The 23,601-nt window shown below is 33.8% G+C and overlaps 1 protein-coding gene across 4 annotated transcripts in view; it reads right to left on the minus strand.

Annotated features, from left to right (window-relative positions):
- The window catches only part of ERCC6L2 (ERCC excision repair 6 like 2), a 128,678-nt gene that overhangs the window by 69,259 nt on the left and 35,818 nt on the right, over positions 1-23,601 (minus strand). For 3 of the 4 annotated variants that reach the window (XR_004380637.1, XM_032840485.1, XM_032840484.1), the window contains exons 4-9: positions 17,585-17,778; positions 7,114-7,275; positions 6,504-6,711; positions 2,831-2,971; positions 1,697-1,810; positions 659-778 (exon numbers count right to left, since the gene is read on the minus strand). Coding sequence is in view for 3 of the 4 variants with exons in the window: in XM_032840485.1 (XP_032696376.1) it covers positions 659-778; positions 1,697-1,810; positions 2,831-2,971; positions 6,504-6,711; positions 7,114-7,275; positions 17,585-17,778 (939 nt within the window). In the remaining variant the exon portion in view is untranslated. Of the gene's footprint in view, positions 1-658; positions 779-1,696; positions 1,811-2,830; positions 2,972-6,503; positions 6,712-7,113; positions 7,276-17,584; positions 17,779-19,287; positions 19,344-23,601 lie in introns of those variants that run through there. The other variant, XM_032840486.1, reaches the window with a different exon arrangement.

Below are 23,601 nucleotides of genomic sequence, written 5' to 3' on the forward strand. Positions count from 1 at the left end.
AGAGTTAAACAAAGTGACTGCAAAAAGGCTGGAAGCTATCAGCAATTCATGCAGCTGTCACAGGCAATGTCCCAAGGCCTGGGTCATGACTGGAGAACCTAGCCTTATTTTTCCCACCCTCCCTCAGTAGAACAGCATCTACAGGTCAGTTTCCTAGTGTACAATAAATGCTCCCTTGCTACAACTGACACTTAGCAACTTTCCAATACAGATTGGCAGAAAATTCAGTCTAGACATAGAGGTCTTGTCTACCTTGAACTCTTAAGAAGTTTCTTTCTCTAATTCTGAGCTATTGCCTATCCTCATCCTTGTATTTGGAATGAGAATTTATATTTCTGATAGATAATCTCCTTAAACATTTGAAGCTAAGCTATTATATATGTGGCAAACAACATACATTTTTAGGAGGGCGTACATCTCATAAATCAATAAGGAAAGTCTGAAGTATATTTGATGTAAGTACTAATTGAGAACCTACTGCATGCATGGTTCATTGTAAGCTAGTAAATGCTGATACGGCTACATCAGTTGTCTTTGGCCACAGTCTCTTCTGATTGATTGGGTATCTGTTCTGATTAGTTAGTGTCTCCATCATACCACTGATAAATATTTTGTGTATCACGCTTATGTGTGTGCAGCCTGAAAGAAGAGTACTTACCTTCATTTTCCCACTGTATTTTGGATCAGATAGGGTTTCAAAAGCTGCATCTTTGCTTTTCTGCACAAAATCTGGGAACTTGGAAAATACCTGATCACATATTCTTTTGATAAGTGTTTCCTTAGGAGGAAAAGATAGAAGAAAAGAAATTTCAACCGAACACATTTATATATATATATAAATTGAGATTGTTTATGAAAACATTCGATTTAGAAGGAATATATTACTTTGAAGATATTATCTTCTCTAAGTCAGACTAATAATTTAGAAAAACTTAAAGTGATAATGTTAATTATATATGGCTTTGATGAGTTCTGAAATGATAGGACTAATAATTTTATCATTATTCTTTTATAATCTCTAAGTCAAGGACTCAAATACTTCCCAAAGAGCAAACAGTACTATCAAAGAACAATATTAAATGTTTATTAGATTTTAAAATTATATTTGAACAGCATGAAAACTGTAACACAAAAAGAAAATATAAAATTATATTTAAAAAGACTTAAAAAACAATAAAAAATAAGCCTTAAAGATTTCTTTTTATTTACGTGTGCTCTAGAATAAGATACAATTGAAATGATCAAAGTATATGATTGTATTTATTTCTAAACTTTGAAATTGCTAATTTTCGCCAACTTGGGATATATTCTTAATATTTAATATACAGATTACTGTAAACGCATTTTAATCCAGTAGGTTGGATAAATGAAGTTAGATACACTATTAATGGAATGTGACTGACTCATCAAATAGCTTACTTAGTAATTGTATCAAAACATGTTAGGAAAACAAATACAGCAACACTAACAGAGGAATAAAAAACGGTTATTATTTTGACTTAGGCTTCAGTTTTCTCTTTAAAAAACTTAAGAGCATATACTTCTTTGACACCTAAATTAAAACATGAGCAAGTTAGTTTCCTCTTCAACTGCATACAAAAATAACTTAAAGATACTTGGCTACGGCATTTTATAGCAAATACAAAATCCTTATACCAAATAGCATCATAAAGAAATGTACAAAGCCCACTCAAACCTGGTGTTTGGAGGTGCCAGTAGACTGCAGTAGTGCAACATGGTTGGCTACCTTCTGAAGGACGGCAAGGTAACTGAAATACAAGGTTTTCACTGTTTCACCATGTGAATTGGTCTGTAACCAGAAAAAAGAGAAAATAAAAACAGGCAAGAGACTAACATGGCTATGTAACAAGTGACTTCATAAACTCTATCGCTCACACTAATGTTTATCATCTGGTCACTACTGGCACAACACCTTCTGAGAAAATGATGGTCTGCCATTATGTAAAAAAATTAATGAATCACTTCATGTAGACTCATACTTTTGGTGATATTTTTAATAAAAGAGGGGAGAAAGTCCTCATTCCAGAAAGCATCTACCCTCATGATACACAGTGATAGAGAATGCTGCCATAAGAGGTTCCTGGTAATAAAAAATGGCACAGGGGCAGGGTCATACTTCACTGTCCCTTCTCTATCCTCTTCTTTATATTCCAAGGTGTCCGAAGAAACTGTGCTATTATGAAAAAGTGACGTGGTTAAAAAACAGCAAAGCAAATGAGAGATGAAATAAATATCAATCTAGATAAATATTTATTCAGGGTCCCTCGATGTACATGGATATTTGATAGATATCTTGATACTAAAACAGAGAGGTGGAAAAAAGGGCAGGAAATACAGATAGAAAGTTAAAAAAATATAAACTAATATTTGTTGCTAAATAAAAATAAAACTTTATTATACTAATACACAATTTTGATTAATTAACAATCTATCAGAACAGTATTTTAAGCCTGATGTCAAAGATTAAGTTTATTATTGAGAAACTTCTGGGAATAAGATGAAATCTCAAAATGAAGTAGGCTACTTCTCAATAAAAGCTGAAAGGGAGGATATCAAATTGAAGGTACTAGTTTCTGAGAGCTACTGAAAAACCAGTTTATTGGGAAGATATTTGAATATTATATTTTGCTATGACTACTATTTGATATTGCAAAATACTTTTGAAAACTATTCCTTTTTATTAACTTGTGGCTTCTAAAGATAAAGAACTGAGGGAAAGTTATTTTATCTGCTCCTTACCTCTGACACTGGAATAGAGAACAATGTAATCAAAAGCAAGATGTGAAGATAACCACCCAGAAATGCTTGCCTTATAACAACAATTTCTCCTTTTCCGGCCACTGCTGCAGCTACAAGGCTCAGAAGACTGAAGTATCAAAGTCATATCTTTTGTTTCTAATACTGTTTGATAGACAGCTTTCTGAAAATCTGTCAGAGAACAGTATACCATCTGCCAAGATGAAACACAAAGAATTATTGGTACTTTTTTAAATAGCAGTTAATAATCACAATGTACACCAGATTTTAAAGACTGTAAGAGTGAAAACTGCTTATAAACTATTATTCTTTTAGATATATTATTATGACACCCTACCCTAAACTATATAAATAACTCTATTTTCAAATAAATCTCATAGAGTTTGCTTTTCAATTGAAAGAATCAAAATATGAAAAAACAAGTGTTTTCCTTACAAATTTCTAAATATATTCTGGGTCTTTTCAGGGCTTCATACTATTAGCCCATAATGCAAGTAAATTACTACGGTTAAGGTCAAATAAAAAAACTAGATAGGGAGGGGTGCCTGGGGGCTCAATTGGTTAAGCATGTCTGCCTTCAGCTCAGGTCATGATCATAGGGTCCTGGGATAGAGCCCCCAGGCTCCCTGCTTAGCGGGAAGTCTGCTTTCCCTCCCCCTTTACCTCTCTCCTCTACTTGTGCTCTCTCTCTCTCCCTCAAATAAATAAATAAATAAAATATCTCTTAAAAAAAAAAAAAACCTGGATAAGAAGAAAAGGGAAAACTTTAGAACAGTATAAATAGTACTTACTCAATTCCTTAAAAACTTAGAAAAAAATTTAAAACTTAATTATTACCATTTGTACTATAATTTGTATTTGATATCCTACTATAAATTCCTAAGATTAATAAAGGTAAGAATTAGGAAAATACACATAAAAGCAACTATGAGTTTCTATTTTGTACCGAAATTCAAAAAAAAAGAAAATTTGATAAAATCATGCCACTAAGTTATACAGGATATAATTTACCTTACATTTCTAGTAGCACCAGAAATTGGTAAAAGTCTTCTAGATGTAGCTGTATGTAACCAGGTCATAAAACCCATAATAAGATTTTGAAAAATGTGAATAAAAAGGAAAAGCCTTCTTTTTATAAATATTTTTATGTTTATATCACTAAAACAGGCTATTGTAAAAAAAAATGACAAATTCTTTTGATTGTTTCTTTTGGTGTACAGGAGCTTTTTTTTTTTTAAGATTTTATTTATTTATTTATTTGACAAAGAGAGACAGCGAGAGAGAGAGAGAGAGAGAGAGAGAGAGCGCACATGCGCACAAGCAGGGGAACAGCAGAGGGAGAGGGAGAGGCAGGCTCTCCACTAAGCAGTGAGCCTGATGCAGGACTCAATCCCAAGACCATGGGATCATGACCAGAGCTGAAGGCAGACGCTTAACGACTGAGCACCCTCAGGTAACAGAAGCTTTGAAGTTTGATGTAGTCTCACTTTAAAAAAAAAGATTAATTATTTTAGAGAAAGAGAGAGCAGGGCTGGGGGATAGTGAGGGGCAAAGGGAGAGAGATAAAGAGTGTTAAACAGACTCCACACTGAGCACTGAGGCTGACACAGTTCAGCTCAGCTCGGTATCATGACCCTGAGATCATGACCTGAGCTGAAACCAAGAGTCGGACACTTAACCAACGGCACCATCCGAGCGCTCCATAGTCTCACTTCTTAATTTTGGTTTTGTTGCTTATACTTTTTATGTCATATTCAAAAACTCATGACCAAGACCAGTGTCAAGGAGCTCCTTCCTTGTTTTCTTCTAGGAGTTTTATACGATTATGACTTGTGTTTTAATCTTTAATGCATTTCCAGTTAATTTTGTAAGTGGTATAAGACTGGTGTCCAACTGCATTCTTTTGCATATGAATATCCAATTTTCCCACCACTTATTGAAAAGAGTATCCTCCTGTCTCACTCACTGAGTATTCTTGGCTCCCTTGTCAAATATTAGTTGACTGTATATGTGTGGGTTTGTTTCTGGGTTCTCTATTCTACTCTGCTGATTTATGTGTCTGTATTTATGCCAGTACCATACTGTTTTGATTATTATAGCTTTGTAACATAGTGTGAAATCAGGAAATGTGATGCCTGCCAACTTTGCTGTCCTTTCTCAGGATTGCTCTGTCTCTTTTGGGATCTACTGTGCTTCCATACACATTTTAGGAAAGTTTTTTCTATTCCTGTAAAAATATGCCACAGGAATTTTGACAGGGATTGCACCGAATCTATACATGGCTTTGGGTAGATGGATATTTTAGCAATATTAATTCTTCCAATCCATGAACATGGGTATCCTTTCATTTTTTGGTGTCTTTTTCAATTTCTTTCATCTTCACAGTTTTCAGTGTTTAGGTCTTTCACCTCCTTGGTTAAATTTATTCCTAAGTACCTTAAAACATGTAGTAACATTTACTAAACAATTCTCACATGCCACACACTTCAGAGCAACCACGTAAGGCAGACACTGCTATCATCATTTTAAAAAAATATTTTATTTATTTATTTAACAGAGAGAGAGATCACAAGTAGGCAGAGAGGCAGGCAGAGAGAGAGAGGGGAAGGAAGCAGGCTCCCTGCTGAGCAGAGAGCCCGATACAGGGCTCGATGCCAGGACCCTGAGATCATGACCAGCCAAAGGCAGAGGCTTTAACCCACTGAGCCACCCAGGCACCCGTCATTATTCTTATTTAACAGGTAAAGAAACCAAGGTTTGGGAGACTTAGCAAATTGCTCAAGGTCACAAAACTCCTAAGTAGGGGAGCCAGGATTCAAGTCTACATTATTTCATTTCAGAGCCCAAGTTCTAAACACTTTGAATACAATTCTCTCTTCATATATTTATAGTTATTGCTCCTACTGGACAGATAACTAAATAATATATGTAAAGTTATACAAAATATTTTTTAAAATGGGTGTTCATTAAGGACTCTAATTAAATAGTAACATTTTCTTTAGATCAAAGAGTCAACTTCCCCAACTTGTATATCAGTATATTTTCCTTTCAAATCTACTTTTTAAAGTAATAATAAATGGGATACCCTTGGATTAGAGAGTCTCTAATAGTATTGCCCATATTTGGGACATTAATTAAGCTTTGTTCATAGTAATTTATAGAACCTTTATTCCATTACCTGAGTTAGAAGAACCACAAGATTAAAAACTATAAAAGAGGACCACTATATTTTTAAACAATTGACAGAATTTAATTGTAACTTTCCTAAAATTCTTCAAATTAAGTTAATTGTATAACTATAGATAACATTCTAAAAGAAACAAACCCATAAAAGTTTTTAATCACTGCAGTCCTATAGCTATTATTAAGGTCTCAAAAAATTCACTGGTCAAAATATATGAAGGGCAAAATATGAACAGAAAATAAATTAGGGAGAGAGTTCTTCTTTCTTCAGTGAGAAAGAATTATACCAAAAGCATTCTTATAAAATAAGAGAAATGAATTTAATGTATACTAACAAAAAACCTGTTAGCTAACCTGTTAGATGGGGCTGAATTTGCATATAATAATTTTTTTCCACACTGAGTAAAAGGCAAAAAACTATATTCGTAAAATACCACAGGAGATAGATTTCCTCTTAAATTTTTTTTCAGAAAAAAATAAAACATGAGAAATTAATAATTAAATGATGATAAGTTAATAATTTAAACAAATGCAATTCTCACCCGGTCTTCCTTCTTAGGCAACTGATCCTTGATTAGAGCCTTGGTACGCCTGAGAAACCACCCAGACATCTTTTGCGCAAGCCTTTGCATGGCCTTTCGGCCAGTGGCTAGTTCTCTTTTTGTTGCTGTGTGTCTCTGACCATGTTCTACTGGGTCAGAAAACTGCTTCTTGAAGTGGATCCTACTACCTAAAAGTCCTGGCACAGCCCTTTATAAAGACAATTAAAAAAATATGACAGCTTTATTAAATTATCTAAAAAGACACACAATGACTTCTTTTTGCTTCTAAGAAATATACTAAGTCACTTGTTCATGAGTGATAACAATAACAAAATGTAAGGAAAGAGAATGTTTTTTCTTTATGACATTTCAGAAAATAACTTTAAGATGACAGAATTGGTAAATAAGTTCAGCTATTTACCTCAGGGACAAAGAATAATATATAAAGATAGGCATTCATAGGACACTCTACTCTGTATACTGTGTTTGGGATAAACACATCCATAAACAAACACAATTTTTTTAGAAACTATTAATTAGCAAACAAGGTAATATTAAGTTAAAGAAATATGAAAAATTTTCCAAAATGGACAAATTACTTTTCACTCACCAGTCCATAACACACCACAGTTCTTTCATGTTGTTCTGAAGAATGGTTCCAGTGAGACCAATGCGGACATTACATTTCAAAGCTTTCATAACTTCTGTTATTCGAGCCTTTGGATTCTTGATTCTGTGAGCTTCATCTACAATAACAGCCGACCATTCCAAACTGCAAGGTGAGAAAAAAGTGGGGAAATGTTGAGAAAATTTCTCTTTCTTACTCTGTATCATTTTTAGAGAGCAGCTTCTCTACCAAAGCTGTAGAGTTTTTTCCCTATTCACTCTGTGATGACTCCATAGGATTCTCCATTAGGGCAACGGTTGTGGGTTTGGACAGCCCATAAAAATAAAATGTGTAGGGAGACAAAAGGGCATAGATTCTGTTTAATGATGGTGGAACGAAAAAGTCATTTAAACATCACTAAAATGAATGTTTAGAATCAATTGTTACCCCAGTAGCAATGAGCTTCCATAGTAGTGAGTCCACTAAAACAAAACAAAACAAAGCCCCATGGAGAAATGATTGATTTCAGACATGCAGCAGAGGAAATAGTGAAGAGCCAGAAAACACAGATGTATCCATAGACAAATGAGGGAATGTCCAAAGGACACAAAAGCCAAACTAATTGGAAAATTTGAGCATCATTAAGAATAACTATTGTAACTCAATATAAAACACTGAATAAATAAAACCCCCAAAATTCTAGGAAAAAAAATTAATTTAGATCCTAACCTCACACTATAAACAAAAATAAACTCAAAACAGAACACAAAGTCAAAACTTTGTACAAGTCAAAGTACAAAAGTTTGTACAAAGTCAAAAAACAAAGTCAAAACAAAAGTCAAAACTTTAAAACTTATAAAACAGAGGGAAAAAATCTTGTGGATTCTGGGTTAGGCATAAGTTTCTTATATATTACACCAACAAAAAATTTTTGATAAGTTGGACTTTATTAAAGTTAAAAACCTCTGTTCTTCTCAAGAAACCACAGGAAAATGAAAGACATGCTACAGACTGGGAGAAAATATTCGCAAATCATAATCTGGTAAAGAGTTTATACACATAATATATAAAATTATTACAACTCAACACAAGTTAAAACAATCCAATTTTAAAAATGAGCAAGATATTTTAATAGCTAACCAAAGAAGAAATACAAAGGACATATAAGTACATAAAAGATTCTCAACTTCTTTGGTCATTAGAAAAATGCAAATTAAAATCATAAGATACTGCTAAAAACCCATTTGAATGGCTATAATCAAAAAAAGATTGACAATATCAAGTGTTGACAAGGATATGGAGAAATGAAACCTCATACACTGTTTTTGGTAAAGTGTAGTTACTTTTTTCTTTTCTTTTTTTTTTTTTTTTTTTGGTGCAGCTACTTTTCTAAAACAATTTGACAGTTTCTTAAAAAATTAAATATCTCCTAACACCCAGCAATTCCATTCCTAAGTATGTGTAAAAAAAAAAAAAAGACAGAAAATTTATATCCACACAAAGACTTGTACATAAATGTTCACAGCAGCATTATTCATGACAGCCAAAAATTGGAAACAATCCAAATGTCCATGCACTGATGAACAGATAAACAAAATGAGGTATATACATATAATAGTACTCTTAAGCAATAAAAAGCAACAAACTATTGAAACATGCTACAACATGATGGACCTATGATGTTAAGTGAAGGAAACCAAACACAGAAGACTACATAGTGAGTGATTCCATTTATATCAGATTTCCAGAAAAGGCAAATCTATTACAGAGACAGGAAACAGATTGCATTGCTTGAAACTGGAAATGGGAACACAGATTGACTCGAACCAAAAAACGTTTTGGGGTGATAGAGATGTTCTAAAACTGGACAGTGGTGATAATCGCAACCATATAAATTTACTAAAAATTATTCTATACTTAGACTGGGTATATTCTATGGTATGTCAAATCTACTTCATTAATCCATTAATCCACAGTGACACTCAAAAAAGGGGGAGATGGAAGGAAAACTTTGGTATTATTACAGATGACCATTACAGCAATATCTTAGTCTGAAAGTTGGCCAAAGAATCAAGCATTTGCCTTGCTTTTTTGTTGATATTATAGTTAATTCCTTATTAAAGGAGACTGCCAGTTAATAAGTGTAGAAGAAATTATAAATTTAGGAAAACATTATTTTGCAAAACCCAATAAAATAACTGATTGAAGCAAGAATAATTTTTGTATGCTAATACCACTAAACAAAAGGACTGAAGGATCAGAATATTCAAATACTGGCAAAGTATCACCACACAAATTACTTCTAATTGTAAAAGGAAAAACATAACTTTATAATCTCTGATGACCATTTCTTTAGCCTGTAGGACAAACTTGGCACCATTAATAGTGAAACAAGCTGACATTAATATCTCCTGAAGTAATGTAACATGAAGCCCACAGCCTCACTTATGAAGTATTCTTATCAAAAATGTTTAACCTTGGGGCGCCTGGGTGGCTCAGTGGGTTGAAGCCTCTGCCTTCGGCTCAGGTCATGATCTCAGGGTCCTGGGATTGAGCCCCGCATTGGGCTCTCTGCTCAGCAGGGAGCCTGCTACCCCCTCTCTCTCTGCCTGCTGCTCTGCCTACTTGTGATCTCTGTCTGTCAAATAAATAAATAAAATCTTTAAAAAAAATGTTTAATCTGAATCTAATTAAGACTTGACCAAAATCAGCTTATAGAAACACAGATGCTAAAGGAATACACTATTCCTTGAGAAAGTAAATAGATGAAGCTAATATTTGGGATACCCTAAAAGACAACTGGCCTAATCCCCTCAAAATATTGTATAATAAAAAAGTGAAGTTGGGGGAATGTCCCAGATTAGAAGGGACTAAATAGACTTAATCAACAAATCCATCATTTGAACATTTATTAAACCCTGCTTTGGAAATACTGGATTTTATTTTACTTTAAGATTTTATTTATTTATCTGACAGACAGAGATCGCACGTAGGCAGAGAGGCAGGCAGAGAGAGGAGGAAGCAGGCTCCCCACGGAGCAGAGAGCCCAATGTGGGGCTTGATCCCAGGATCCTGGGATCATGACCTGAGCTGAAGGCAGAGGCTTTAACCCACTAAACCACATAGGCACCTGGAAATACTAGATTTTAATAATATTTTGAAGATCAGTAAGGAATTTTAAATTGCTGTTAATTTTCTTAGGCGTGACAATGACAATGTGGTACAAGAAAAAATATAACTAGTTTTAGGAAATCTATGCTAAAATATTTAGAGATAATATTGTCATGTTATATACAACTTCCTGAAATGACTCAGTACCACCACTGTACATAGACTTAGAAACACATGTATTAACATATTTTGCCAACATTTGAATACACACACACACACACACACACACACAACTGGTGAATATAGGTGGTAAGTATATAGATGTTCGTATTCTGTTACTTCAATTTTTCTATAGGTTTGATAATTTCTTAATATAAAGTTTGAAAAAGAACAAAAGAACAAAGAAAAAGGAAAAAATGACCACAAAATTTTAGTGCCTGGGAAGAAGATGTACAAGATGACTTACAAAAGCAGAGAGAGCAGTAGCCTATGTCAGTAGTGGAGAGAGCCATAAAGCAATCTGATTCATATTATTGAGGTCTTAAAAAGCTAGGAATTGGTGGTACCAGATGCCTCTGGAAATTGGAGTTATGTAAATGTTCAAGTCTAAGAAGCAATTGGATCTCCTAGATAGTAGTCCCTACTCCATAAAACAGTAAGCAAAAGAGGGCAAAATCCTCATTTTCTTAAGAAGAAATCAGCAGGTGTGCTGAAAACTAAAATTAAAATTAAAATTAAATTAAATTAAAATTAAAAGTTATAGTATAAAAATGTTCTTTAGAGATATGGAGGTAAAAGGAGGAAGATAAGTAAAAGAATTGAAGTTAGTTGTGTCTGAAGAAGGGTTTATAGAGGTGGCAGAAAGAATAAATTGCAGTTTTTTCATATTTGGCTCTTTAAATAATATACATATATAACTGATAAAAATAAAAGTAAAGCAAAATATAATAATAATAATAAAAAGAGATACAGCTCACTCATATAGTGTGTTTACTCTGGATTACCTATGATCAATGTTTAATCCTATTCTATCACAAAGTGCTATTCTCACAAAAGTATTTAATACTTGAGCATAGCATAATATATAAACGTGTTGAATCACTATGTTGTACACCTGAAACTAATATAACATGTATGCCAACTATACTTCAAAAAAAAGAAACCAGTGAGAATGATATTTGCGGTGGGTTTTTCATAGATGGCTTTGATAATATTGAGGTATGTGCCCTCTATCCCTACACTTTGAAGAGTTTTGATCAGGAAGGGATGCTGTACTTTGTTAAATGCTTTTTCAGCATCTATTGAGAGTATCATACGGTTCTTGTTCTTTCTTTTATTAATGTGTTGTATCACATTGATTGATTTGCGGATGTTGAACCAACCTTGCAGCCCTGGAATAAATCCCACTTGGTCGTGGTGAATAATCCTTTTAATGTACTGTTGAATCCTATTGGCTAGTATTTTGGTGAGAATTTTTGCATCTGTGTTCATCAAGGATATTGGTCTGTAGTTCTCTTTTTTGATGGGATCCTTGTCTGGTTTTGGGATCAAGGTGATGCTGGCCTCATAAAATGAGTGTGGAAGTTTTCCTTCCATTTCTATTTTTTGAAACAGTTTCAGGAGAATAGGAATTAGTTCTTCTTTAAATGTTTGGTAGAATTCCCCCGGGAAGCCGTCTGGCCCTGGGCTTTTGTTTGTTTGGAAATTTTTGATGACTGTTTCAATCTCCTTACTGGTTATGGGTCTGTTCAGGCTTTCGATTTCTTCCTGGTTCAGTTGTGCTAGTTTTTATGTCTCTAGGAATGCATCCATTTCTTCCAGATTGTCAAATTTGTTGGTGTAGAGTTGCTCATAGTGTTCTTATAATTGTCTGTATTTCTTTGGTGTTAGTCGTGATCTCTCCTCTTTCATTCATGATTTTATTTATTTGGGTCCTTTCTCTTTTCTTTTTGATAAGTCTGGCCAGGGGTTTATCAATGTTATTAATTCTTTTAAAGAACCAGCTCCTAGTTTCATTGATTTGTTCTATTGTTTTTTTGGTTTCTATTTCATTGATTTCTGCTCTGATCTTTATGATTTCTCTTCTCCTGCTGGGTTTAGGGTTTCTTTCTTGTTCTTTCTCCAGCTCCTTTAGGTGTAGGGTTAGGTTGTGTACCTGAGACCTTTCTTGTTTCTTGAAAAAGGCTTGTACCGCTATATATTTTCTTCTCAGGACTGCCTTTGTTGTGTCCCACAGATTTTGAACTGTTGTGTTTTCATTATCATTTGTTTCCATGAATTTTTTTCAATTCTTCTTTAATTTCCTGGTTGACCCATTCATTCTTTAGAAGGATGCTGCTTAGTCTCCATGTATTTGGGTTCTTTCCAAATTTCCTCTTGTGATTAAGTTCTAGCTTCAGAGCATTGTGGTCTGAAAATATGCAGGGAATGATCCCTATCTTTTGATACCGGTTGAGACCTGATTTAGGACCCAGGATGTGATCTATTCTGGGGAATGTTCCATGTGCACTAGAGAAGAATGTGTATTCTGTTGCTTTGGGATGAAATGTTCTGAATATATCTGTGATGTCCATCTGGTCCAGTGTGTCATTCAAGGCCTTTATTTCCTTGTTGATCTTTTGCTTGGATGATCTGTCCATTTCAGTGAGAGGAGTGTTAAAGTCCCCTACTATTATTGTATTATTGTTGATGTGTTTCTTTGATTTTGTTATTAATTGGTTTATATAATTGGCTGCTCCCACGTTAGGGGCATAGATATTTAAAATTGTTAGATCTTCTTGTTGTACAGATCCTTTCAGTATGATATAGTGTCCTTCCTCATCTCTTATTACAGTCTTTGGCTTAAAATCTAATTGATCTGATATAAGGATTGCCACTCGTGCTTTCTTCTGATGTCCATTAGCATGGTACATTGTTTTCCACCCCCTCACTTTAAATCTGGAGGGGTCTTCAGGTTTAAAATGAGTTTCTTGTAGGCAACATATAGATGAGTTTTGTTTTCTTATCCATTCTGATACCCTGTGTCTTTTGATTGGGGGCATTTAGCCCATTAACATTCAGGGTAACTATTGAGAGATATGAATTTAGTGCCATTGTATTGCCTGTAAGGTGACTGTTATTGTATATTGTCTCTGTTCCTTTCTGATCTATTACTTTTAGGGTCTCTCTTTGCTTAGAGGACCCCTTTCAATATTTCCTGCAGAGCTGGTTTGGTGTTTGCAAATTCTTTCAGTTTTTGTTTGTCCTGGAAGCTTTTAATCTCTCCTTCTATTTTCAATGATAGCCTAGCTGGATATAATATTTTTGGCTGCATGTTCTTCTCGTTTAGTGCTCTGAATATATCATGCCAGCTCTTTCTGGCCTGCCAGGTCTCTGTGGATAAGTCTGCTGCCAATCTAATATTTTTACCATTGTATGTTACAGAATTCTTTTCCCGGGCTGCTTTCAGGATTTTGTCTTTGTCACTAAGACTCGAAAATTTTACTATTAGGTGACGGGGTATGGACCTATTCTTATTGATTTTGAGGGGGGTTCTCTGAACCTCCTGGATTTTGATGCTTGTTCCCTTTGCCATATTGGGGAAATTCTAATAATTCTCTCCAATATACCTTCTGCTCCCCTCTCTCTTTCTTCTTCTTCTGGAATCCCAATTATTCTAATGTTGTTTCATCTTATGGTGTCACTTATCTCTCAAATTCTCCCCTCGTGGTCCAGTAGCTGTTTGTCCCTCTTTTGCTCAGCTTCTTTATTCTCTGTCATTTGGTCTTCTATATCGCTAATTCTTTCTTCTGCCTCATTTATCCTAGCAGTGAGAGCCTCCATTTTTTATTGCACCTCATTAATAGCTTTTTTTATTTCAACTTGGTTAGATGTTAGTTCTTTTATTTCTCCAGAAAGGGCTTTTATATCTCCCGAGAGGGTTTCTCTAATATCTTCCATGCCTTTTTCGAGCCCAGCTAGAACCTTGAGAATCGTCATTCTGAACTCTAGATCTGACATATTACCAATGTCTGTATTGATTAGGTCCCTAGCCTTTGGTACTGCCTCTTGTTCTTTTTTTTGTGGTGAATTTTTCCACCTTGTCATTTTGTCCAGATAAGAGTATATGAAGGAGCAAGTAAAATACTAAAAGGGTGGCAACAACCCCAGGAAAATATGCTTTAACCAAATCAGAAGAGATCCCAAATCGTGAGGGGGGAGAAAGGGGATAAAAAGTTTCAGAAAGAAAAAAAAAAAAAAAAGAAGAAACCAGACTTCAGCAACTCTAAAACAGGATTACTTAATATTTACTCAAATGAAATATAAATTATTTTGAACATTTGTCAAAATGAAGCCATTTGAACAAATAACAGAATGCTATATATAATAAACACTGTAACATTTAATTTTTCAATTTTACACAGAAATCTGGGACACATACCCAGAAAACGCCACTTCAGAATTCTTATTTAATATTTGTAACAATCACAGAAAATAACTACTTAACAAATATTTATGCAACAAGTATTATGTGTTGGAAGTATAATAAGCACTGAAATACAGAAATTATCCTACACCAAAGTCCTCACAGTCTAAAAGGGCAATTAAAAATTAAAATATGATTGATGTTATGATGAATGAATATCTCACTGACATTTATGTAAGTGCAGAACATCTTTTGGGGGTCATATAAAATATTAAATAAGAGCATAAGTTCTGGAGTTAATTAGTCAAAGTTTAAATTTCATGTCATGTAGGCTTTGGTGAGCTATGCTACTTCTCCACACCTCAGATTACACTTATCTTTCTGATCACATCCATAAAACATGAGCAGGCTATTAGCTTCTAAGTGAGGTGAAATCAAATTCTAGAGCTGAGAAAAATGGAAGCCCCCCTTACTAATAATTATATAAAATGTAAATGGACTAAATACTCCAAATAAAAGGGAGGTTATCAGAATGGATAAAAAAGCAAGAGCTATCATTAACCACAATGGATCACTTTAAATATAAAGAACCAATATATTCAAATAGAAAGACAGAAAATGATAAACATTCATTAAGTATAAGAAGACTGTATTATCTACATTGATATCAGATAAAACTTCAAGATGTAAAAAGGAACATTTTTTAAAATAAAAGGATTAATCATAAGAAAAAATATTAATCTTAAATGTGTGTATACCCAATAAGAGCTTCAAAATATATGAACTAAAAGCTGACAGAACTCAAAAGAATTTAAAAATATATAAGCATAATTGAATATTACAACACTTTTCTCTCAGAAATTATAAAACCACGGAAAATTAGTAAAGACAAAAAACACTTAAGAACGACTCCTAACCAACTTGACTTTATTGATATTTATAGATTATAGAATAACTGTAGAATAAATATTTTTTCATGTAGACATCATTCAGAAAAATGCAAATTATACAACAAAGTACTATTACAGACACACTAAATTATCTAAAAACTAAAAGACTGACAATGCCAAATGCTGGTGAATATATGAAGCAACTGAAGTTCCATAGATTGCTAGTTGGAATAGAATGGTACAACTACTCAGGAAAGTGGTTTGGCAGTTTCTTCTAAGTTAAACCTACACTTATATAACCCAACAATTCTACTCCCAGAAAATGCAAATATGTCTACCCAAGATAAATGAAAATGTATGCTTTAAAAAAGGCTTCTACAATAATAGTCCTTAGTTTTACTTATAATAACCAAAAACTGGAAAACCCAAATATAAATATGTATCCTCAAATTAATGGGTAACAAAATGTGATATATTCATAAAATGCAATACACCTCAGCATTAAAAAAGAACAATCACAGATGCATCCGATATCATGGATGAATCTCAAAAATACTATGATGAACAAAAATATTATGATGTGCCAGACACAACAATTCCAGTCTCTAGACAAAAGTGTTGGGAGCTTTGGTTTCTTCTGAGGCCTCTCTCCTTGGCTTATAGATGGCTGCCTTCTTGTTGTGTCCCTATGTATCCCGTCCTCTATGCACTCAAATTCTTAGTATCTGTTTCTCTTCTAAGGACCCCAGAGAGATTGGACTAGGCTACCTTAATGGCCTCATTTTAACATAATACCTTCTTTAAAAATATTATCTCCAAATACAGTTACATTCTGATGTCCTTGGGGTTGGGACTTGCACATGCACGTTTGGAGGGGACACAATTTAGCTCATCATAAGCCTCCTAAATTAACTTGATCCATTTAGTTTGGTTCTCCTCTGTCTGCACACACAGCAGATAGGTTACAAAATGCAAATCTGACCATTTTTATTAGTAATTCATTGGAAACATCTCTAGGACATTTTACTACTAAGAATAAAGACCTCTAATTTCCAGACAGCTTTCAATATCTTTTATAATCTGTTCTTGCTTACCACACAGTTGTTGTCTCCCAGCCACTTCCCTCTTACACGTATGCTGCAGCCATGAGATACAGAAAGCATCAGAACTGCTTTCATTTATTCAAAAGTGGGCCATGATGTTTGTGGGCTGAAGGCCTCTGCAAATGCTCTTTGCTCCTTCTTCCTGCATTACCCTTCTACTCTTCAACTCTTACCATAATTCAATTCTTACTCAGCTCATAGGTCATCTTCTCTGGGAAGCTCCCTGACAACTCTACTCACTGCAACAAAGTTAGGTCCCTTATGTGCTCCCACAACATCCTCTGTTACATATTATAACACTCACATGGCTTTATAGTTGCAGCTCTAGATGCCTCATTAAAATCTCAAGACTCAGGTGGACATAAGCCAGTTCATTTCTTTTGGGTACTTATAGTCCTGGAACCCTGATTCTCAATATGTATATGTATTTTTTGCCACTCAACATTCACAACAGATTCCCATAATTAAAATCATTCATGAAAATTGCTGTCTTAGTCTAGAGGTAACATATGCATAAAATTTAGGACAGTATTACCCCTCTTTAACATGCATTATTTGGAGATAGAATAAAGGAAATAGAACAGACTGTATAAAATCTGATGCAGGTTTTGTTTTGTTTTGTTTTGTTTTGAGACAGGGTGGGAGATGGCTGGAGAGAGACAGAAAGAATATTAAGCAGGCTCCACACCCACATAGAGCATGACATGGGGCTCAATCCCACGACTCTGAGATCATGATCTGAGCCAAATTCAAGAGTGGGATGCTTATTTGACTGAACCACCCAGGCACCCCACAGGTTTTTCCCTTTTAGAGAATAAGTTATTATAAAGTATTTCAGTAATTCTGAAATGAATGAAATTATACTAAGGAATATTTAGAACTTTTTAAAAAATCACTATATAAAGGTATAAATACAATGGGTATAAACAGAATATTAATGCACTTATTTCCATTATTCCCATTACCTGTTAAGTTCCTCCAGACATAAACGTAGTGTTTCATAAGTTGTTAGAGCAATTTCACATTTCCTTTGCTTTACACGAATCAGTTCATTGTCTTTTTTGTTACCATGTAAAATAGTGACTCTGAAATATCCCCAGGTGTCCAATTCATCCCTCCAGTTGTAGAGGACAGAAAGAGGAGCAACTATTAAGAACATCTAAATGAAGAAGAAAAACAAAATTATGATATATTTTTGTAAAAAATGGAAAAAAGTGAAATCTGGAATATCAACAGTCCTTTTCTTTCATTTTTGACACTGCAATTAATAAAAATAAATACAACTTAGTGACTGGATATATGTGAATATAAAAAAAAACATCAAAAAATATTTTGTTGTTTATCTTTTTATTAGAATAAAACAGATATCTAACTTTGTCCAAAGAAAAAACTTTTTATTCCCCTCCTCCACCCCCCCGGAAAAAGGAGCTGAGAGGTTAGAGAGAAACAATTCACCAAAACAGAGAAAAGAGTTTAATCAGGACCCAAATAATAACTTCAAGAGCCAAGTGGGTAATACAAATATGTAAAGCAGGCCAGGTTTTTTTCTTGAAATATAAGGTTTTCTGAAGCTCTCTTTCCTTTGTACACCCTTAGTACAATTCCTCTCTCCTTTTCTCAGATACTGTCAGTTGAAGACCTCGAAAACTCATTAAAAAATTAAAGCAATTCAAAGAAATCCCCTACCTCTTTTCTCATTAGATCAGTAATCTATCTATATTTATTTGCAAACATTCTGCTCTCCTACACATTACCATGGATCAACTAACCATGTTCTTATCTAAAGACAAACCCTAAACTTATACAGTGGCTGCCATCACTTCTTGTCAATCTAAAGTTAATGCTGGAAAAATTGCTCGAATCTCCCTTATGTATCTAACTTTCCCCTTTTAATGAACCATATCCATCTACAAGCTAGTAAGTCCTAATATTTCCAGGGTTAAAAAAAAAAACAAAACAATACCCAAATCCCCTTCCTTAACCTTACATCTCTCTTTAGCTATTCCCCATTAACCTTATTGCCTTTCTAGCAATGATACTCAGGAATTATCAATACTTAATTGCTCCTTTCCTCCTGTTCTCTATTGAATTCATATAAATGACTTCTGTCCTAATCCCTCCAATCAAAGTAGTCCTTATCAAGATTAACTATATGTATCTGTTTAGTCTTGAATGAATGTTGGGGTTCCAGTGATCTTCCCCGTAAACTAACCCCAAATCCTGTGGTCATTACCCATTTTAATTTTTTAATGTTTTTATTTCTCACTGTTATCACTACTTCTGAGCTATTATATTTAATAATGTTACAAGTTTCTTCCTTAAAGCTTTATATTTGTCCTACTTGATAAAGATGAACCAATTAAATACACCGAAAATTTTCAGTTTAGGAAAAAATTAAATAACACAATACTAGTCTAAATACTGCTCTTGCTTCTGTGAAATATTTCAGGTAGGCCATTTGACAGCTGTAAGAAGTCAAATCTGACTCTTTTGGAAAGAGAAAGAGGAAAAAAAAAAAAGAACAAAAGATTAATGGACTCGGTGTGAAAGTTCCTTTTTCCACCCTATCATCAAACACACATGAATACTTCTTGTCATACTTGATTCACCTCAAATACTTCTGCCTTTTGGCTTGGAGTTTATCCTATGAATTCCATTACTCCCCTACCTTCAAAAATACAAAATTTGAGATCCAAGTACTTAATCCAAGTATAGTCTCATTCCCTCCCCTCAAGATGAAAATGATGGGTCCAAACTCCATTGCTCACTTTGAGCTGTTTCCCACTTCAGGTATCATTCATCAAAGTTGGCAATGAATCTAAAGACTCTAGAATCAGCCCTAAGATTCAAAAAGTTTTAAAATTAAGACATTTCTTATTATTGGTCTTTGAAATTGCAAAACATAAATAAAATGGTTCAGTAACTTGTTTTAATACTAGAAAAAGTCAGAGAACTGAGTTTGCCATGTACAAAGTCCAGAGAAAGTGTATAAGAAGAAGAATGTAAAGTATTCACTACCATGCTGTGAATATTTCATTTAACAAGCTTTATTTAAGCAAAAGATGCCAAAACAATAAAATGGAAAGCAGTGTCCAGTTGCTAAATCACTGCACACAAAGCAACTGTATTTGTTATTCTGAAGCTAAGAAACAATTTTATAAAACTAGATCTAAAATTTAATACAAACATAATTAAAAATTTCTCACTTAAATGTTAGTAAAATCAACAGAGGCCACATTTAATTGTTCAACTAGAGAATACTGAATTACTTTTATCTCTTTCAACAAATCTATCTCAATTACTGAAAGCCATGATTTTAAAGTTTGATTCTTCATGCACTATGGTCTTAGGAGGATGATGTGATGTGGACTGTACAAAATACCTAAAGATGGTTTTCACATGCAATGATTTTTATGGTAGAAAAGTTATAGTATTCACAATAATTATCATACCATTATTGAGTACTTGCTGTGTGCCAAGGGCTGGGCAAAGTAGTTGACAAATATTAATTCAAGGACTTTACAAAGAAATGCATTCTAGTAGAAATATTTAGTATTTCCTTTCTAGAGGATGAGATGAGATGAAAAAACTGAGATGTAGAGATGTTAAATAACACACCCAAGATCATATTGCTATTAGGTGGCAAAATAAGTATTCAAACCCATGTCTGTCTAATTCCAAAACCTGTAACCACCATTATTTATCATGTTGGTACTATATAATTCAGAAAGTACATGACTGAGAAATATAGCTCTCATTTACCACTGCAATTCCAGACCTTTGTATCACATTTAGAAAACAATTTTTTTTTTTACAAGTGAATTTTATTGTGGCCACAGGTCAACAACAAAAACATACGACAGTTAACGGTTCAGATTCTCTCCGCCTCCTATTTGATCATATAAATTAAATATGGAGAGGTACACACAAACTTTTATTAAAAACAAGCTGTTTTCAAATCCCCAGTTCCTGGTAGAACACACATCACTACCGCTTGGGGGGTGGGGGCAAAGTAGGGGCATACTGTTAGAGCACAGAGTTTCCTGAGAAGAAACCAGTCAAAATGTTCAAAGCCTTTCTAGCAGACTCCAAGTACGGCGCCCACTCAACACTGCTCCTGGCAGGCTGCTTTTAGTCTGAAAACGTAAAATAAGAAACTGAAACACCAAAGCCTTCAAAAAACTTTATTGGGGGATAAGCCTAGCTATCATAGGAGCAGCCCACCTATGAAAAAGAAGTTGTGGGTTTTGACGCTGGTCTGATGTACATTCCTGATTTATACATTCGTGGCTCAAAATTCAAGTGATAAATTAAATAATAAATGCAACCATGCATGTCAGTGCCAGGTTAGGAACAACAGTGTATATTCAGAGAATAACAACAGACAAGCAGGATGAAAGCAAAGGTCTCACACAGGAGGAAGTGAGATATTAAAGTGAAAAATAATATGTATCTTTATATAGAGAGAAATTATAGACTATAAAATTGAAATTTTTGCTATATAACTCAAAGTTCTAAAAAATATTCCCATAATTACCTCTATAATGTTAATTCTTTTAAAAATGCCAAAAGTAATTAATTTAAACACTAATATGTATAACTGGTAACTTTTCCTTTTGGAATGCTGTGGCTATTTAACATATGGGAATTGAAGTTTAGAATCCATTCTAGTTATGGATTTATCTAAATCATTTTTTTAGAAAAGCAGCATAAAAATTATACCAAACCCAGACATTCTTCAAAAATAGAAAATTATAGGCCAATATCAGTTAAATTAATGGACAGAAAACCAATAAATATAAAACCTTTCAATTAAACAAGAAAAGTAAATAAGGGATGAAAATGGAAATGACAAGTAAACAAATTTGTAGAAAATATAAGTAAAACAATAAACTGAACAGTAAACAGGTGATAGAGAAGGAGAGCACTTGCTGTAATAAGCACAGGGTATTGTATGGAAGTGTTGAATTACTATACTATACACCTGAAATCAGCATTACACTGTATGTTAACTAAAAAGAATTTAAATAAAGATTTTAAAAAACAAACAATATGCTATTGAACAACCAAAAGGTCAACAGAGAAATAAAAAAATATCTTGAGACAAATGAAAATGGAAATAAAACATAGCAAATATATAGGATGTAGAAAAGTAGTTCTGTAAGAGAATTTCACAGCAATCTATGCCTACCCCCCAAAAATAAGAAAATCTCAAATAAACAACCTGGCTTTACATCTCAAAGAACTAGGAAGAATATCAAAGCCCAAATTTGGTAGAAGAAAGAAAAAGATCAGAATGGAAATAAATAAAATAGAAACTAAAAAGACATTTAAAAAATCAGTAAAACTAGGAGCTGCTTCTTTGAAAATATAAAACTGATAAAACTTTAGCTAGACTCACCAAGAAAAAGGAGAGAGGGCTCAAATAAATAAAATCAGAAATGAAGGAGATATTACTGACTGATATTACATACATACAAAGACTCAAAAGAGAGTACTATGAACCATTATGTGCTAACAAATTGGAAAACCTAAAAGTAATGGCTATTTTCTAAAATTCACTCCCTGAGTGAATCATAAAGAAAAAGAGAATCTGAATATACCAATTACTAGTAAGATGAATTACTACTGATTTTTTTGTTTGTGTTTTGTTTTTGATCAGTAATCAAAACAAAACACAAACAAAATCCTGTAACAGGTGGTTCAATAGAAAATTCTACCAAATATTCAAAGAAGAGTCAATACAAATCCTCCTCAAACTTTTCTTTTTTTTTTTCTCCTCAAACTTTTCTAAAAAATAGGAGAAAATTCATTTTACAAGTCCATCGTTACCCTGATACCAAAACCAGACAAGGACACCACAACAAAGGAAAACTAAAAGTCAATATCCTTGATGAACATAGGTGCAAAAATCCTCAACAAAATATCAACAAAGTCAATTCAGAAATAATCGAAAGGATCATACACCATGATCAAGTGGTTTTTGTTCCAGGGATGCAAGGATGGAATGTTAATATTGTTCAACATCTGCAAATCAATCACATGATACACCACATTAACAAAATGAAGAATAAAGATCACATGATCATCTTAATAGATGACAAAATTCAACAACCATTTATGATTAAAAACTCTCAACAAAGTAAGTATAGAGGGAGAGTTCTTCAACATAATAAAAGCCATATAACAAGCCACAACTAATATTATACTCAATGGTGAACGATAAAAACTTTTCCTCTAAGATCAAGAACAAGACAAGAATGCTCACTCTTACCACTTTTATTCAACATAATCTTGGAAGTCCTAGGAAGACCAATTACGAAGGGAGGAAGGGAGGGAGGGAGGAAAGGAGGAAGGGAGGGAGGAAGGAAGAAAGGAAGGAAGAAGGGAAGGAAGGAAGGAAGGAAGGAAGAAGGGAGGGAAGGGGGAAAGGAAGAAAGGAAGGAAATCCAAGTTGCAAAATAAGAAAACTGTCAATTTTTGCTTATGAGATGATATTGCATATAGAGAACACTAAGGACTCCACAAAAACAAACAAACAAACCTGTTAGAATAAGCAAGTTCAGTACAGTTGCAAGAAACAATATTAATATACAAAAATCTGTTACTTTTCTATATACTAACAACAAACTATCAGAAACAGCAACGAAAAAATAATCTCACTTATAATTACATCAAAATGAGTAAAATACCTAGGGATAAATTAACCAAGGAGGTAAAAGACCTGGACACTGAAAACTACAAGCCACTGCTAAACCACAGAAGGGGCACCTGGGTAGCTCAGTTAGTGGAGTGAACAATTTGATTTTGGCTCAGGTCATGATCTCAGGGTCCTGAGACTGAGCCCAGCATCAGACTCCAGGCTCAGTGTATTAAATAAATAAATCTTTTTTAGAAAGAAACTACAGAAGACACAAAAAATGGAAAAATACTCCATTCTATGGTTTGGAAGAACAAATATTGTTAAAATGTACATACTACC

This window comes from Lontra canadensis, unplaced genomic scaffold (assembly GCF_010015895.1).
Source record: "Lontra canadensis isolate GAN:19392208 unplaced genomic scaffold, GSC_riverotter_1.0 scaffold113, whole genome shotgun sequence".
In the NCBI taxonomy this organism is placed as follows: domain Eukaryota; kingdom Metazoa; phylum Chordata; class Mammalia; order Carnivora; family Mustelidae; genus Lontra; species Lontra canadensis.